Below are 19,176 nucleotides of genomic sequence, written 5' to 3'. Positions count from 1 at the left end.
GATCTTTCCTGAACAAGAATCTTTCACACACTTTGAAAGAATTGCTAACCTTTAGATTTTGCCAATTTCAGAGCTCGTATTCTGAATTTCTTTGGTGTGTGTATTTTCACCTTACAAACAGGGCATCAGTACCTTAGGATTGGGATGTAGATCAGTTCATTCATACAAGCATACTGCCTACAGCTCACCCTGGATCCAGGAACTTGCATAGGATTTTCATGATTGGTGCAAAAAATGGAATTAGAAACGATAATAGGACTGGGGAGACACCAGTTAGACCTTCAACTAGAGAATGCTAAGCATATTCAAATGACACAAAACCAATCGCATGTGTAAGAGTAAGAGGCTGAAGACATAAGAAATGGTCAGGGGCTTGGGGCAATTGGAAGAAATTCTCAAATGTGCATTTCTTTGTATGTTGTCCAAGGAGCGTCTGCATCTGGTGAGTGGCAGGCGGACATTGGGATTCTGCTCTTTGCTCTGTGCTTCACCTTGACACACCCCCAGCTCTGAACCTCAGCAGCCGTACTGATTCCACGTTACTCCAGGTGGACCTGGCAGGGTCCCTGACAGATGGCGGTCCAAGTCGTCCCGGGAGAGAAGAGCATGTCGTGGTAGAGGTGACCCAGACGGATGCTTCAGGTTCCAGGAGGCGGCGGCCACAGCAGGTTACGCTTATAAGTTATTTGAAAGGAATTGTAAAATTTCATTTCATCTATTATAAACTGAGTTTCCTCTTGAATGGATTTGATGGGAAGCCATCAGGCAGTGACACCATTATTAGTCAAGCCATTGACGCTTATCTTTTGCTTTGTCTTTGAAATTTTCTTATTCCCTTTTCTCTAAGTCATTTATAAAACTCTCAATATTTCAGTAGAAATAGGTTTGTTGATTCTTTATTCAGAACCACTTTGCTGGGCCATTGAGGTAAACTTTATATATTTGAAAGTAGTTGTTCTTTGCTGATAAAGCACAATTAAGTCTGGGCCTTGGAGCCAATGTTGTGGCACAGTGGGTAAAGCAGCCGCCTGCAGCACCAGCATCTCATATGGGTAGAAATTCATGTCCTTTTCTTGATGGATCTTCTGATTCAGCTCCTCGCTAATGTGCCTGTGGAAAGCAGTGGAAGATGGCCCAGTTGTCTGGGGCCCTGCGACCCATGTGGGAGACCCTGATGAAGCTCCTGGCTCCTGGCTTCTTCCTGGTCCAGCGCTGGCCATTGCGGCCATCTGGGGAGTGAAGCAGTGGATGAAAGATCTGTCTCTTTCTCTGTGTGTCTCTCTGTCTCACTGTAACTCTGGCTTTCAAGATAAATAAAATTTATATATATATATATATATATACACACATACATATATATACACATACATGTATATATATATATATATATCTGTGTATATATATATGTGTGTATACACACACACACACACACATATAAATCTGGGCTTTCCCCATGGAATAGAAGACACACCACCAGTACAGTTCCCTTTGTGGGTACTTGATAAGCCTGTGCTTAAGTTCCCTGAGCTTCTGCATCTATACTGATGGGCTCGTGGGCTCCTGTACTTAGTTTTGTCTCTGAGATCCAGAACCCTCAGCTCACAGCCTGTGAAGTCAGCCCGCACACCGCAAGGAGAGCCAGCAGCAGTGATTGCCATGATAGCCTGGAGCCTAGATGGGAAGGCATGGCCCTTCTCCTTGAAGCTTAGCTATCCCCTGAATCCGGGCCTTGGTGACTCCAGTAGATTATAATGGTGACTTCTACATGGAAGTCATATGTCTAGTCTGTGGGTTTTCCCAGTGATAACCAATAGAAGAAAACCCTGCTTATGTGTGTGGCTGTGTCATCTAAAGTAGAACATCTGACAAATTAACACATCTTGCTAGTTTTCCTGTTGTGTAGAGAATGGTCCACAGAGCAGAGGTCTCATGATGAAAGAGGATGCAGTTTACTTGGCGATGGCCCATGTAACCCCAATGTCCTAAACTGGTTGCTGTGGCACAGTCTTAGCTTGTAAACTTGGTGCCTCTGTGTGATGTGCACAGCACACTGACAAGTTGGTAATGAGCAAGGAGGGCACACTTCTGTCTGCTTTGTGTCTGTGACTCTTGTGTGGAAGAAGGAGGGAGCTTAACAAAATCTTCAATCTTTATAATTAAAGAAATTTTTAATTGTCCATATTTATGTGGTACAGTATGATTAATTAGACACCTGTAATGATCAAATTAGAGTAATTAGCATTTCCATTTCCTTAATGATTTATCATTTCTACATGTTGAGAGCTTAGATTCTTCTAGTTATTTTGAAATATATAATAAATTGTTGGTTTATAGCCCACCTATTTCACTATGGAACTCTAGAACTGATTCCTCCTGTCTATTGCCTTCTCAGCACATGCATATTTATAACCTAAGATAAATGAGCTGGCCTGAGCTTCTCTACTCTGATGGAAAGGCCCTTTGTAATGTGTTGACACACCTAAAATGCCCACATACGAATCCATCTCCGGAAACACAAAGAACACAAGAGATCCTTACTAAATGTTTTTTTGAGTATACTCTTTAGAAACGCTGAAGTGTCTCAAGAGAACTGTTCTCTCATGCATGTATTCCTCCTCTGCTTCAGCCAATTTCAGGGTTCTTATTTCCAATTTCCTTTGTGATTCCTGGGCCAGATTTGTGCCCTCCCCCTGTCTGCCAAACTTGCTCTCTGCTCATGTCACCCTCTCCCACTCCTGCTGTACTCACTCCAGCTCCTCTTAGCTGGTTCTTCTCCATTGCCCTGGCTTGGGAATAAGAACGTGAGGAGAAGATGAGGCTCCATCTTGGGGGCCCTCCCTTGAAGAAGCTTCTGTGACACAAGGATGTGGAGAATTTTCTTGGAGTGCTTCTGTTTTCCCCCAGGTTGCAAGTAGGAAGCAATTCCAAGAAAACATTTCTTGTAAGTTGCCTTAGTGGGCTCAAAAGGCTATTTTAAGTCCCCAGTAATATGTAGTGATTGATTTTTTTCCACATAATCAATACAGTTGGCCTTTGGTATCCATGGGGTTTACATCCACAAATTTAACCAGCCACAGATAGAAATTATTAAAAAATTACAGAGCATGTATAGACATTTTCCTTATTATTCCCTAAACAATACAGTACAATAATGATTTACATAGCATTTACATTGTATTAAGTATTACAAATAATCTGGAAGTGATTCAAAGTAAATGGGAAGATATATATAGGCTATATGCAAATGTTATGTCATTTAAAGATTATTTATATATTTATTTGAGAGAAAGAGTGAATTCTCTCCCACTGGTTCAGTTCCTAAATCCCTGCTGTATCTGGGGCTGGACTGGGGCCAGAGCCTTGAGCCAGCATCATAATCCAGGTCTCACATGTGGGTGGCAGGAACCCAGTTACTCGAGCCATTAGTAATTTGCTCCCCGGGGTCTACGTTAGCCAGAAGCTGAGCTGGAATCAGGAACTGCAGCTGGGAAGTGAACCCAGGAACCCTAATGTGGGATGTGTGAATCTTAACAACTAGGGTAAATGCCTGCTCACTAATACATCATTTTATATAAGGAATGTGTGTCTGAAGGTTTTGTTATATAAGGAGGGTCTGGAATCAATCCTGGTAGATTCCAAGAGTATTTACTTCTATCTATATTTGCTTCTATCTGTATTTACTACTTATCTGTATTTTCTTCTATCTTTTCATAACTTTATATATTAATTTTATATTCATACTTTTGTATTGTTTTTTCCCCACTTAAAAAAAGCTCTTTGGAAATTTCCAGTTCCATATCACCTGTACTAGCTCCTAATACTGGGGTTGTGCATGTCCATATCAAAGTTCACTGTTCATCTCTTTCTCTTTGTCCATTCTATAAAATACCTAAACCAAGTGACAACAATTCCCGGCTGACTTTTCAAGAAAAAAGCCTGACTTTATACTTTGTCTTTTACAGGTCATTCACAATTGGACAGTATTTTTAAATCCAGGAAGTGAACACTCCGTGGTGAGCAAGACCTTTGAGATTTTGAGCAGGTGGGTTCTCAGGCAGATTAAGTCTGGGGCAGATTCTCCGGGACAAACCCACTGTCCAAGTCTGTTTTCTGTTGCTGTAACAGAATACCTGAGGCTGGGTGACTTATAAAGAACTGAGTTTATTTTGGATCACTGTTCTGGAGGCTGGAAAATCCAAGAGTGATGCTGACATCTGCTTGCCATCTGAGGGCTCTCTAGTTACACTGGAGTGTGGCAGAGGGCACCACGTGGCGAGACAGCAAGCCCGCTAGCCTGAGTCTCCCTTCTCTTCTTACAAAGCCACTAATGCCAGCCTGGGGACCAAGACTTGTGATTTCACCTAATCCTAAGTCCCTTTCAAATGCCTTACCTACAAATACTCTAACTATATGATTTGGGAGATTGTTTCCAACACAGGAAATTTGTGGGACATATTCAAACACTAGCAGTCACCTAAAAATGTTTTAACTCATGGGACACCAAGTTTGTCACAAATAGTCCCAGGTCAGTTATGTGGCTTGACCAAAAACAAAAAACAAAAAAGAAAAAAAGAAAGAAAACAACAACAACAACAAACTCATGCTGTGTAGACGGTGGAAACAAGGCCTGTGGGAAGATATCAGGGTCACCTGTGCCAAGGCAGAAAAGGATTGTTTCAGAATCCAGCTGGAAGCCCATGATATATTTTAGCTGATGCTCTAATTTTCTTAATACTACAAAACTATATGATACAATAGGGAATTCTAGGAAAGTTTAGAATCCACCCCCTCTTTTAGAAGATTTATTATTTATTTGAAAGGCAGAGTTACAGAGAGTGGGAGAGGGAAAGAAGGAAGGAGGGAGGGAGGGAGGCAGGGAAGGAAGGAAGGAGGGAGAGAGGGAGATATATATATATAATATATATATATATATATATATATATATATATATATATATATAGAGAGAGAGAGAGAGAGAGAGAGAGAGAGAGAGAGAGACAGAGCTGGGCTGGTTTAGCCCAAAGCCAGGAGCTTCATTCAGGTCTCTCATGTAGGTGACAGGGGCTCAGGTACTTGGGCCATCTTTCTGATGCTTTCCCAATAGCATTAGCAGGGAGCTGGATGGGAAGTGGAGCAGTGGGGACTCGAACTGGCACTCATATGGGACACCAGTGTCATAGGCAGTGGCTTAACCCTCTGTACCACAATGCTACTCTCACCCCTTTTTTGTAGACTAATGACATTTACATATTCAGTCTGTTCTCATGGTTACCATCTTATCCCAGGCTGTCATAACAAAGTGTCTCAACCTGGATGACCTGAACATCAGACATGCATTTTATCACAGTTCTGGAACCTGGGAGTCCATGACCAAAGCATTGGCAGTGTTGGCTTCTCCTGAGGCCCCTGTCCTTGGCTTACAGATGGCCACCTCTTCCTTGTGACTTCTGGTCTCCTTTGAGTATGTCTGTGACTTAATCTCTTATAAGAATGCCAATCTATTGGATTGAGTATTAGTCACTCTAGTGATCTCGTTTAATCTTTATTACCTCTTTAAGATCCTACCTCAAATGTACTCACATTCTGAGGTACTAGGGGTTAGGACTTCAACATATAATTTTTTTTCAGTTAAGGGGGATGACACAATTCAGTCTGTGAAAATTGTAAAGTGACCTTTCAACAAAGTGCTTCCAGGGCTGGCGCTGTGGCGTAGTGGGGTAAGCCACTGCTTGCAGCACCTGCATCCCATATGGGTGCTGGTTCATGTCCTGGCTGCTCCCCTTCCAATCTAGCTCCATGCTAATGTGCCTGGGAAAGCAGTGGAGGATGGCAGAAGTATTTGTGCCCCTGGCACTCATGTGGAAGATCAAGATGAAATCCCTGGCTTCTGGCTTCGACCTGGCCCAGCCCATGCCATTGCGGCAATTTGGGGAGTGAATCAGTGGACGGAGGAGCTCTCTCTCTCTATGTGATTTTGACTTTCAAAATAAATAAATAATTTCTTAAATAAAGTGCTTCTGTTTCAACATGCCTCAGACTCTTGATTTTCAGGCTTCTTGTTTGTGATGGTTTCTCCAACATCAGGGACTGAAGTTTAAAGAGTTGGCTTTGCCGGTAAAGCCATCTGGTATGTTGGTAAGGAGGAAGTGAGGAGACTAAAGGGTAAAATCAACTGTACTCTTTGTTAATTATTGGGGTGGCACCTGCAGGACCAGGCTTAGACACAAGCAGGCTGCATTCTGCATCCCATACCACTGACCTGTGCTCCATGCTCTTTTGTCTATGACATCAGGCACTGATGAACAAATGAACAGATTCATCTGGACTCTGGTTATGGCCATGATTGACTTCTGCTAGAAAGGACAGGGCAAAAGGGACACTAAGTGTTGATCCAGGATTTGTTTCCTTTGCCAGCTGTAAGGTCTTTGCTTCATTCTGCAGGGAGACTGTTTCCATCCACATTCGGGCCACCCTGCAGCAGACCCAGGTGGTCCCTCTTTTGCTGGCTCATCAATACCTCCGTGCAAGCGTGGAAGCACAAGTGACCATCGCTGCAGCCATCCTCGCGGGGGTCTATGGCCTGATTATATTTGAGGTAACTTTTGTACCTGCTTCCTTTCATCTGTGCTCATCGTCAAGGTATTTTAACTTGTTAGATGCTCTGGATCAGCCCAGTCCAGCACTTAATTGAGAATAGTGTAATTCTTAAATGTTGGCAGGTCTGTCACTACCGGCTGAAAATGGAAGTGTACTGGGATTTTACTGAATCTTGGCTGTTGGCATATGCAATGAGGAGTTTTGGGCAGGCCAGTCAAAGTGAACCTGAGAGAGTGGAACAGGCATGCGATTCTCTACCCTTCCGCCACTGCTCACCCCAAGTGTGACTTTCAGGGATGGCCACAAGATGAGTTTTGAGCTCCTCTGAGACTCAAGGTCTTCTTCTGTATCATAGGATGTTAATAACCCCCTTCCTGCTGCTTAGGATGCATGTGAAAGGGACACAGAAGCCCTTGGGCTACCAGTGGGAAAGAATCGACTGTTCCATTTATCAACTGGCTGATGAGAATTTCCACAAATGGTTTTATGTCTTGCCAACTTGTTGGGAAATTTTAAGTGTGGATGTACCTTCAGTAGCATGCAGCAAAGTGGAAACACTTCCCAGGCCAGGCAGGACCACTGTTAACTGAATGGTGAAACCAAAGTATACAGCAGCATGTTAGCAGAAGGGTTGGCTCTGTGCTTTGAGCTTGGGAGATCAGGAAAGGATAGCACAATGAAGAGGTGCTTCTTACTGAGTTGGTCTAGGCATGAAAAATAACTTGGAGTGGACCGGCGCTGTGGCTCAATAGGCTAATCCTCCACCTTGTGGTGCTGGCACACGGGGTTCTAGTCCCAGTCGGGGTGCCATATTCTGTCCCAGTAGCCCCTCTTCCAGGCCAGCTCTCTGCTGTGGCCTGGGAGTGCAGTGGAGGATGGCCCAAGTGCTTGGGCCCTGCACCCCGTGGGATACCAGGAGAAGCACCTGGCTCCTGCCTTCAGATCAGCATGGTGTGCTGGCCGCGGCTGCCATTGGAGGGTGAACCAACGGCAAAGGAAGACCTTTCTCTCTGTCTCTCTCTCTCTCACTATCCACTCTGACTGTCAAAAAAAAAAAAAAAAAAAACAAACAAACAAACAAAAAAAAAAAAACCAAAAAAAACAAAACTTGGAGTTATCAAGGAAATAGCTGGCAGCAGGAATGGCCAGGAAAAGTCCATAGCCTTGGTGTGGTTGTCCAGTCTGCTTGGTGAGAAAGCTTAGTTCCAGTAAGTTCAGGCCCCACTCATCTAACAAGTTTGGTTGTTGTATCGTTATGTTTATTTTTATTCTAGAACAGCTTTATTCTCTATGTTCATTATCTAATTTCTTTTTAATCAATATTATCATTATTCTTGGGCTTTCATGACCACCTAGACACTCTGTGATTAGCTAGCAAGACTCAGACTCACAGACAGCTGACTCTGGGCTAAGCACTATTACTGTGAACAACAGCGGAGACCTGCTGACTCTTTAGGAGTCTAGGAGCAGGCTTCTGAAAGGGCTCCTGTCTCAGGCAGGACACACCCCTCCTTCCAACAACAAAGGATGTGACGTGTGTGCAGGGTTTCTTCCCAGGGCTTCCTTCTTGAGACTCAGAGATTTTGTTAGGGCTTGTCATAAGACTCTCAGAAGGAAAGCAGGTATTTCTGTAAATCACATTTTACAGTGTAGGCGTTGCTAGTACAGCAGAATACTCTGGCCCAGTCCAACAAAACAACCTTATCAGTTGTCACATCCTTAAAGCTGAGTACCCAGAAGTCAACCACGGGCCATTTCCAGGGAAGGCCCTTCCAAAGATGCCATTCGCAGTCCAACTTGCTTCTTCCTTGCACCACCAGTGAGTTGAAAACCACTGCTCTGTTTTTCTGTGGAGTATTCATCCTACAGCCTGAAGGGGTTTTTCATGGGATTAATTTATTACTCCATCCTCTTCAGGCTACAGTTTGGATCTGAAACCTTCAGGTTCAATTTTGGGCTTACATACTTCACAAGTGTGTAGGGGGTGTGGCTCACATCAGGGACGAGGGACAAGTGTCTGGACGTCACACCTACTTTAGTGCTGCTGAGGATGCTCTGTGAGTTGAGGAGGTGACAGTTTGTTTTTTGTCAAGCTCCCTGTCACCTTTCTCCTAAAGGTTTTGATATCACCAGGAACCATCACTTAACTCCTTATTTCATTAGCATTTACAGTGAACTTTCTATCATTCCTTCTGTGTTTGTAAATGAGTTATTCTATATTGAAGAACTTTCTCCCATCTAATTTTGTTAATGTGAAACTGTTTATGATAAAGGTTATTTTTCTTTAATTATCAATTTTATGGTTGGCAGTTGTTGCCTTATCAACTTCCAGTGGTGTCTACGTATTTTATTTATTTTCTCTTTCATTTTTTCCCCTGAATATCATTTTGAAATTATGGATTTACTATAATCCACTTTAACCAATTACATATTTGCTAGTTAAAAATATAATGCCATGCCAACTTTGAAAATATTTTTCTTTTTAATTGATACATAGAAATTATATACATTTGTGGTGTACAATGTGATAATTCATGTACATGTATATAATATGTAGTGATCATATCAGAGTAATTAGCATTTATAGACCCTTAACATTTATTTTGTGGGCTTTCAAACTCTCCTGTCTTTAGTTTTCATAAAATGCATAAGTGATTGTTGTAAACTGTAGTTATCCTATTGTGTTGTAGAATACTAGAACTTATTCCTCCCATCTCACTGTACAATGGTCCTTCAAAAAGTTTGTGGAAAAATGGCATTAAAAGATAAGTCTATTTTAGTGCAAAAAACTTTGGAAATCCAACTGCAGGTTTTTCATCATACACATTTGCATGAACTCTTCAGCAACTTGTTGTATCATCCGATGGATATCAAAGTTTGTGTGAAAAAATAAATTTTGGAAACTTATTTCACCTTCCCTCTATTTCTGTTCCCCACAACCCTTCCTAGCCTCCAGTAGTTACTGTTCTACTCTCTTGTTCTTTCAGGTCAACTTTTTAAATTCCACACATGAGTGAGAACATGTAGTATTTGTTTTTTTTGCAGTGTCTAGCTTAATTCACTCAACATAATGCCCTCCATTCCCATCCATTTTAGTACAAATAACAAGATTTTATTTTTTTTAATGGCTGCCCAGAGTTCTTTGTGTGTATATATGTATGCCACATTGTCTTTACCCATTCATTTGCTGCTGACAGACTCTTCTAATGGTTCTTCTTTCTGGCTATTGTGAATCGTGTTGTAATAAATATGGAAATGCAGGTATATCATTGATAATCTGATTTCATTTCCTTTGGCTATAAATCCAGAAGTGGGATGGCTGGGTCATATGGTATATATATTTATATAATTGTATATATTTATATTTATATTTAAGATTTATAGATAGATAAAGGGAGAGACAGAGAGGTCTTCCATCTGCTGATTCACTCCCCAAATGGCTGCAATGGCTGAAGCTGGGCTGATCTGAAGCCAGGAACCAGGAGCTTCTTCCGGGTCTCCCATGTGAGTGTAGGGACCCAAATCCTTGGGCCATTTTCTACTGCTTTCCCAGGCCACTGCAGAAAGCTGAGTTGGAAGAGGAGTGGCCAGGATACAAACTGGTGCCCATATGGGAGGCTGGCACCGCAGGTGGTGGCTTTACCTGCTACACCACAGTGTAGGCCCCAAGACCTATTTTTATTACATTTTTGTTTTGAGGAATATCCACACTATTTACTATAACATCTATATTAAATTACATTCCTACCAACAGTTTGTAAGAGTTTTCTTTTCCCTATATCCTTTCCAACATTTTTATTTTTGCTTTTTTGATGATAACCATTTAAAATGGAATGAGATATTGCATTATGGTTTGGATTTGCATTTCCCTAATGACTAGTGATATTGAATATTTTTTTTCATAAACTTATTCAATCCCAATTTATTTTTGAAAAGGCTTCTCTGCTATTCTAGGGTTGGTTTACCTCATTTATATAAATATATAACCTATGAAACTTATACAGTTTATACAGATTTATAAATCTTTCATTAATTAGTAGCCATTCTTAATAGCCATTCAGAAAAGAAAATCTGTCCCTCTCTCCCAAGAGCCATCCCAGATTTTAAAATCTGTAAGGATTTCCTACATGGTCTGTTGTAGAAACAAAAAACGAAATGGCAGAATAAAACAAAATGAACTACACACAGAAGGTTGCAGATCCCAGGGCAGGCTTGCCTGGCATGTGGCCTTGGTTGGGGCAGAACCTGCTGTGTGAAACTTGGCAGCCAGCGACCTCCAGGGCTGCTTTCCCAGGCAGCTCATCCAGTTCCTGGAAATCCTTCCTCTCCAGCTTTCTCAAACTGTGCTCTGTACTACGCATTAGTCACCCAAGGCCCTGCTGTCAAAACTGCCACATCCGTATGACAGATGTTCAGCCATTTTACTGGGGTGTGGTATATTCTTAATGTGATGTCAATTTATATTTTTCTACTGATGATAATGTGGACATATTTTAAATTATTTATTTGCCATTAGTGAGATGTCTGTACTTGATGTTTGCTTATTTCTAATTGAATTGTTTGGTTTTGTGCTGTTGAGTTTGAGTGTTCTTTGTATAGTCCAGATCTAAAGGCTTTGTTGGATATGTGGTTTCCAAGTATTTTCTCTCATTTCAGTTTATAAGTTTTTCCTTTCATAGATCATGTTATGGGTATCAAGTCTAGGAAATGATTGCTTAGTTCTACATACTAAAGATTTTTTTCCAAAAAATATATAGTTTTGCTTCTTATATTGAAGTCCAAGTTTAATTTGAGTTAGTTTTTTTAGTTGTGTGAGGTTTAGATGTAGGTTCATTTTTAAACTTGTGGATGTTCAATTGTTGCAGTGCCACTTACTAAAAAGGCTACCTCACCTTTATTGAATTGCTTTTGTTCCTTTGTTAAAATTGAGCCTTTTTGTGGGATATATTTGAGGTTCTCTATTCTGTTTCATTGATTATGTGTCTAGCCCTCTTCCAAGACTGCCCTATCTTGATCACTGCAAGTATATTGTAAGTCTTGATACTGGGAAGAGTAATTCCTCTTAGTTTTTCTTAAATTGTTTGGCTATTATTTGATCTATTCACATATACATTTTAGAATGGCTTTACAGACTCTGAATATTGTCTGTCTCTTCATTTATTTTTAGTCTTCTTTGATTTTTAAAATTTTTATTAATTTTAAGAGAACTGACTTCATGTATTTCACAGGTATAATTCTAAGAATATAACCATACTTCCCTCCTTCCATTTCTTTCTCCCTCAATCCCTCTCCTTTCTTCCTTTCTTTTTTCTTTAATTTTTGCAAAAACAATTTCAATCCACTCTATGATTATAAGCTAATGTACCAAAACCAAATATTTAACAAGTAAAAAGTAGAAAGCAGTTTCACAGGAATATAAACAAGGGCTAAAAACACAATCACATTACAAGATGTCTGTTTCATTCTAATTAATTTTTTGGAATTCTATATTAACTACCAAATATCAGAGAAAATATGATATTTATCTTTTTGGGACTGGCTTATTTCACTAAGCATAATGGTCTCCTGTTGAATGTATTGTGTGGTAATTATGAGATTCATTCTTTTTTATGGCTGAGTAGTATTCCATAGTGTATGTATACCACTTTTTTTTTTTCAATCTAGCCATCAGCTGATGGACTTCTGGATTGATTCCATAACTTATTGTGAATTGAGCTACAATAAATATGGGAATACAGATAGCTCTTTCATATGCAGATTTCATTTCCATTGGGCAAATTCCCAGGATTAGGATGCTGGGTTATATGGTAGATCTTTTAGCTTTCTGAGGTATCTATATATTATATTCCATAATGACTGTACTAGTCCCATTTCCACCACCAGTGGAATAGTATACCTTTTCTCCACATCCTCTCCAGCATTTATTTTTTGTTGATTTCTGTATGAGAGCCATTCTACTTGGGGTGAGGTGAAACCTGGTTGTGGTTTTGATTTGTGTTTCCTTGATGGCTAGTGATCTTGAGCATTTTTTCATGTATCTGTTGGCCATTTGTGTTTCATCTTTTGAAACATGCCTGTTCAAGCCCTTTGTTCATTACTTAACTGAATTGTTTGTTTTGTTGTTGTTTAGATTCTGTGTTCTTTAAAGATCTGGGCAGTCATTGTGGGTGGCTCTGTAGGCTCAGGGATCCCCGATTGCCTGTGGAGGTCATTGCTGCAGGATCCATGCTCACACTCAGGACTGCATGGATCCTTTGTGTGGTTTCTTGTAATAGTGCAGATGAATATTGCACCCACTGTGGCTAGTGCCCTGACATTGGTTGCCATGAGGAGAGGAGGTAAGTGAGAATCTATACCAACAGAGATGATCAAAACACCCCTCTGATAAAAAAAGAGGAGAATTACCATAACCAACTTGGGTGTCACCTTGGACACTCCTCAACCCTGGAACACTGAGCAGGGCTCCCTGGCCTCACCCAGTACACACCCAGCACACATCTGGTTATTCACTGAAAGAGCTGACACTCCACTAAGCCACAGAGGCATGGTCCAAAGATAAAAACCATCACGGGGAAAAAGCACACAACAAGTATCTCCATAGATGCCTAAAAATAAATGCCAAAAATCAAGAAACAAGAGTAAGGAAGACAACATGACACATCCAAAGGAATGCGACAACACTTCAATACTAGAATGTGAAGTTGAAGATATTGATGAAATTCTAGAAACAGAATTCAAAATATTAATTGTGGGATAACTCAGAAGTAACCAGAAGCAAATTCATGAATTAAAGAAATCCATACAGGACATGAATGAAAAATTTTCCATGGTATTGAGATTTTAAAGAAAATCAAAATGAAATGTTGGAAATGAAGAATTCAATAGATCAAATAAAAAATTTGGTGGATGGCTGAACAATAGACTCAGTGAGGCAGAAGAAATAATATTTGAGTTAGAAGACAAATCTCTGAAAATTTTACAATCAAACAAACAAAAAAAAAACAAAGAAAAATAAGAAATTAGAAAAAACCAGTGTTGGAGATATATGGAATAGTATTAAATGACCCAACATTTGGGTCTTAGGAGTTCCTGAATGTGTGAAAAAAGAGAATGGATTAGAAGGCTTTTTTAGTGAAATAATTACAGAAAACTTCCCTGACTTGGAGAAAGAAAGGGACATCCAAGTATAGGAGGCACATAGAACTCCTAACAGACATTACCAGAAAAGATCTTCACCATGACACACTGTAGTTAAGCTCCACAGTAAAACATAAAGAAAAGATTCTAAAATGTGCACAAGAGAAATGCCAGATTACTTTCAGAGGATCTCCAGTTGGACTCACAGCTAACTTTTCATCAGAAACCCTATAGGTTAGAAGAGAATGGTGAGATAAATTCCAAGTCTTAAGAGAAAAAAACTGTCAATATTGTACTCTGAAAAGCTCTCATTTATGAATGAAGATGAAATAGAGACCTTCCATAATAAACAGGAATGGAAAGAATTTGACACTACTCATCTTCCCAATAAAGAAAAACACACAGGACTGGAATGGCTTCACTGCTGAATTCTATCAGACATTTAAAGAACTAACTCTAATTCTTCTCAAGCTGTGAAAAATAATTGAAAGGGAGAGAATCCTCTAAAACTTCTTCTAAGAAGCCTGTAACACCTTAACTACTAAAGCAGAAAAAAATAATACAACAGAGAAAGAGAACTACAGACCAGTTTCTCTTTTGAACATAGACACAAAAATTCTCAACAAAATGCTAGCCAATCAAATACAACAAAGCATCAGGAAGATCATTCACTGGACCAAGTGGGATATATCCCTGGTATGCAAGGTTGCTTCAACATTATCAAATCAATAAATGTGACATATCACATTAACATACCAGAGAAAAAGCTACATAGTTATCTCAATAGATGCAGAGGAAGCATTTGACAATATACAACATCATTTCATAATGAATAACTTAATTAAATTGTGTGTAGATGAAAAAATCCTCAATGCAATCAGGGAAATTTACGACAATCCCATGGCCAGCATCTTATTGAATGGAGAAAAGTTGGAAGCATTCCCATTAATATCTGGAACCTGAGAAGAGTGCCCACTTTCACTATTGCTATTCAATATACTCCTGGAAGTTTTAGCCAGAGCTATTAGGAAAGAAAGAGAAACCAAAGGATACAAATTGGGAAAGAGGAAGTCAAACTAACACTATTGCAGATGACATGATCCTATTTATAGGGGATCCAAAAGATTCCACTATGAAACTACTGGAACTCAAAGAAGAGCTTGGTAAATTGGAAAGATATAAAATCAACACACAAAAATCAATAGTCTTCTTATATACAGACAATGCCATGGCTGAGAAAAAACTAAGATCAATTCCATTTGTAATAGCTACAAAAAGTATCAAATACTTTGGAATAAATTGAACCAAGGACATCAGAGATCTCCATGATGCAAATTACAAAACATTAAAGAAATAGAAGAAAAAACAAAAAAGGAAAAATCTTCTATGTTCATGGATTGGAAGAATCAATATCATCAAAATATGCATACTACCAAAAATGATTTTCAGATTCAATGCAATACCAACCAAAATACCAAATACATTCTTCTCAGATTTAGAAAAAATGATACTGAAATTCATATGGAAACACAGAAGACCCAGAATAGATAAAGATTTTTTATACAACAAAAAACAAAGCCAGAGGGAAAACAATAACAGATTTCAAGACTTACTATAGGGCAGTTATAATCAAAACATCTTGGTACTGGTAGAAGAACAGATAGGTAAACCAAAGAAACAGAAATCAATCCATACATATACAACCAACTTATCTTTGACAAAGAAGCTAAAATCAGTCCCTGGATTAAGGACAAATGGTGCTGGGAAAACTGGATCTCTGAATGCAGAAATATGAAGCAAGACCTATATCTTACATGTTACATAAAAACCCACTCATATTGGTGCAAAGACATACATATATAACTCCATATCATCAAATTATTAGAGAACACTGGGGAAAACCCTGCAAGACACAGGCACAGGCAAAGAGTTCTTGGAAAAGACCCCAGAAGCACAAGGAATCAAAGCCAGAATTGACAAATGGGATTACACAAAATTAGGAAGCTTCTGCACTGTAAAAGAAACACTCAGCTAAGTGAAGAGGCAACTGACAGTGAGAGAAAATATTTGTAAACTATGAAACTGATAAAGGATTAATATTCAGAATCTATAAAGAGCTCAGTAGACTCAATAGCAACAAAACAATCCAGTTAAGAAATGAGCAAAAGACTTAAACAGGCATTTTTCAAAGAGGAAATCCAAATGGGCTATAGATACATGAAAAAATGCTCAGGATCACTAGCCATCAGGGAATTCCAAATCAAAACCACATTGATGTTTCACTTCACCCAATTAGAATGACTTTCATATAGAAAGAAACAAAGAACAAATGCTATTGAGGATGTGGGGAAAAAGGCAACCTAACCCAACCTTGGTGGGAATGTAAACTGGTCCAACCACTGTGGGAGACATTATGGAGATATCTCAGAAATCTGAATATAAACCTACCATATGACCAGCCATCCCACTCTTGGTATTTTACTCAAATGAAATGAAATCAGCAATATGAAAGAGTTATCTGTATTGCTATGTTTATTGCAGCTCAGTTCAGGATAGCTGATATGTGGAATCAACCAAGATGTCTATCAACTGAAGACTGAATAAAGAAATTATGGGATATGTACACCATAGAATACTACACAGCAGTAAAATAAAAAGAAATTATGTTATTTGCAACAAAATAGATGTAACTGGAAAACATTATACTTAGTGAAATAAGCCAGTTCCCAAAGGACTGATCTGTGGTAGCTAATAGAGCACTCAAAAGGTAACTTATAGAAATGAAATAGACACTTTGAGATTTGGTGACTTTAAACAGCCCTTCTCTTGGCTGTTGAGGAACAGTTTTTTTTTCATAGTATCTGTTGAACTCTTTATTTAGTATAGAGTTAATCCTATTAGTATAAAGTTAATTGAAAATATATCTTAGTAAAAAAAAGAATGGGAATAGGAGAGAGGGGAGGAAGAAGGGTGGGAGTGCTGGCGGGAGGGTGGGAGGGTGGGATGAGTCACAGTGTTCCTAAAGTTGTAATTATGAAACGCATGAAGTTTGTGTACCTTAAATAAAATGTTTCTAGGTTAAAAAAGTAAAAAGATTATAACATACTTTTAAAAAAATTTTATTTAAGTTTATACAAGGTCATGTATTTCATATATACAGATTTAGGAACACAGTGATACTTCCTACCTTATCCTCCCTCCCTCTCATGCTCAAACTCTTCTTCCTCCTCCTTTTCCTATTCCCACTCTTAATTTTTGCAAAGATCTATTTTCAGTTTACTTTATACTCATAAGGTAATGCTTCACTAAGTAAAGAGTTCAAGAAATAGTATGAGGGAAAAAACACTGTTCCTCAACAGTAGAGACAAAGGTTGTAATAATCATTGAATCACAAAATGTCCATTTCACTCCAATGCATTACATTTTAGGTACTATGTTAGTTACCCAAGATCAGGGAAACTTATGATTTCTGTCTTTTTGGGACTAGCTTATTTCACTAAATATAACAGTTTCCAGTTTAATCAATTTTCTTATGAAAGCATTTCAACTTTTTTTTTTTACTGCTGAGTAGAATTCCATAGTGTATATATACTATAATTTTTTATCCAGTCATCAGTTGATAAACATCTGGGTTGATTCCATGTCTTAATTATTTTGAATTGAGCTGCTGTAAACGTGGTGGTACAGATAACTCTTTAATATGCTGATTTCTTTTGGTTTGGATAAATTCTGAGTAGTGGGATTACTGGGTCATATGATAGGTATATATTCACATTTCTGAGGTATCACCATACTGTCTTCCATGGTGACTGCACCAGTTTACATTCCCACCAACAGGGGGTTATGGTGCCTTTTCCCATACACCCTTGCCAGCATTTATTGTTTGTTGATTTCTGTATGAGATCCGTTTTAACAGGTGTGAGGTGAAACCTGGTTGTGGTTTTGATTTACATTTCCCTGATGTCTAGTTCTAAGCATTTTTGTGTCTGTTGGCCATCTGAATTTCCTCTCTTGAAAAATGTCTATTCAGTCTTCTTCCCATTTATTAACTGGATTGTTTGTTTTGTTGTTGAATTTATTGTGCTCTTTATAGTGATTTTATAGAGCTCTTTATCAGTTGCATAGTTTTCAAATCTTTTTCCCATTCTGTTGTTTGATGTTTACTTTGCTGAGTGTTTCTTTTGCAATGCAGAAGCTCCTCAGCTTGTTGTAATCCCATTTGTGAATTTTGGCTTTGATTATCTGTACTTCTGGTGTCTTTTCCAAGAAGTCTTGGCCTATGCCAACATCTTGCAGGGTTTCCATAATGTTCCTTAGTAATTTTGTGGTATTAAGTTTTTGTAGATTTATGTCTTTGATATTTTGATTAGATTTTTTTGGTGTAAGTTGTAAGGGGTGTTTCTTCATACTTCTTCATTTGGAGATACTATTTTCTCAGCACCATTTGTTGAAGAGACTGTCCTTGCTCAAGGGATTGATTTTAGCTCCTGTGTCAAATATAATATGGTTGTAAATTCATGGATTGATTTCTGGAGATTCTATTCTGTTACATTTTTCTTTTTTCTCAACTTTTATTTAATAAATGTAATTTCCAAAGTACAGCTTTTGGATTACAGCGGCTTTTCCCCCCATAACCTCCCTCCCACCCACAACCATCCCATGTCCTACTCCATCTCCCATCCCATTCTTCATTAAGATTCACTTTCAATTATCTTTATATACAGAAGATCAACTTAGTATATACTAAGTAAAGATTTCAACAGACTACACCCACACAGACACACAAAGTATAAAGTACTGTTTGAAGACTATTTTTACCATTAATTCTGATAGTACAACCGTTAAGGACAGAGATCCTACCTGGGGAGCAAGTGCACAGTGGCTCCTGCTGTTGACTTAACAGTTGACACTCTTGTTTATGATGTCAGTAATCACCCAAGGCTCTTGTCATGAGCTACCAAGGCTAGGGAAGCCTCTTGAGTTCTCAAACTCTGACCTTATTTAGATAAGGCCATAAGCAAAGTGGAAGTTCTCTCCTCCCTTCAGAGAAAGGTACCTCCTTCTTTGATGGCCGGTTCTTTCCGCTGGGATCTCACTCACAGAGATCTTTCATTTAGGTCATTTTTCTTGCCACAGTGTCTTGGCTTTCCATGCCTGAGAAACTCTCATGGGCTTTTTAGCCAGATCCGAATGCCTTATGGGCTGATTCTGAGGCCAGAGTACTGTTTAGGACATCTGCCATTCTATGAGTCTGCTGTGTATCCCACTTCCCATGTTGGATTGTTCTCTCCTTTTTAATTTTATCAATTATTATTAGCAGACACTGGTCTTACTTAGTTGACCCTTTGACAATTAATCCTATATTTATGATCAATTATGAACTGAAACTGATCACTTTGAAAAGTGAGATGGCATTGGTACATGCCACCTTGATGGGATTTG

The 19,176-nt window shown here is 39.0% G+C and overlaps 1 protein-coding gene across 1 annotated transcript in view; it reads left to right on the top strand.

The window, feature by feature from the left end:
• OCA2 (OCA2 melanosomal transmembrane protein) overlaps positions 1-19,176 on the top strand; it is a 343,821-nt gene that overhangs the window by 53,795 nt on the left and 270,850 nt on the right. Inside the window, exons 6-8 of the mRNA XM_062204569.1 lie at positions 508-668; positions 3,963-4,042; positions 6,442-6,595. Of these exons, the coding sequence (XP_062060553.1) occupies positions 508-668; positions 3,963-4,042; positions 6,442-6,595 (395 nt within the window). The remainder of the gene's footprint in view (positions 1-507; positions 669-3,962; positions 4,043-6,441; positions 6,596-19,176) is intronic.

Source organism: Lepus europaeus, chromosome 11, assembly GCF_033115175.1.
Source record: "Lepus europaeus isolate LE1 chromosome 11, mLepTim1.pri, whole genome shotgun sequence".
Classification (NCBI taxonomy): domain Eukaryota; kingdom Metazoa; phylum Chordata; class Mammalia; order Lagomorpha; family Leporidae; genus Lepus; species Lepus europaeus.
The sequence above is the reverse complement of the archived record's forward strand: the minus strand, read 5'-3'. Positions and strand labels throughout refer to the sequence as shown.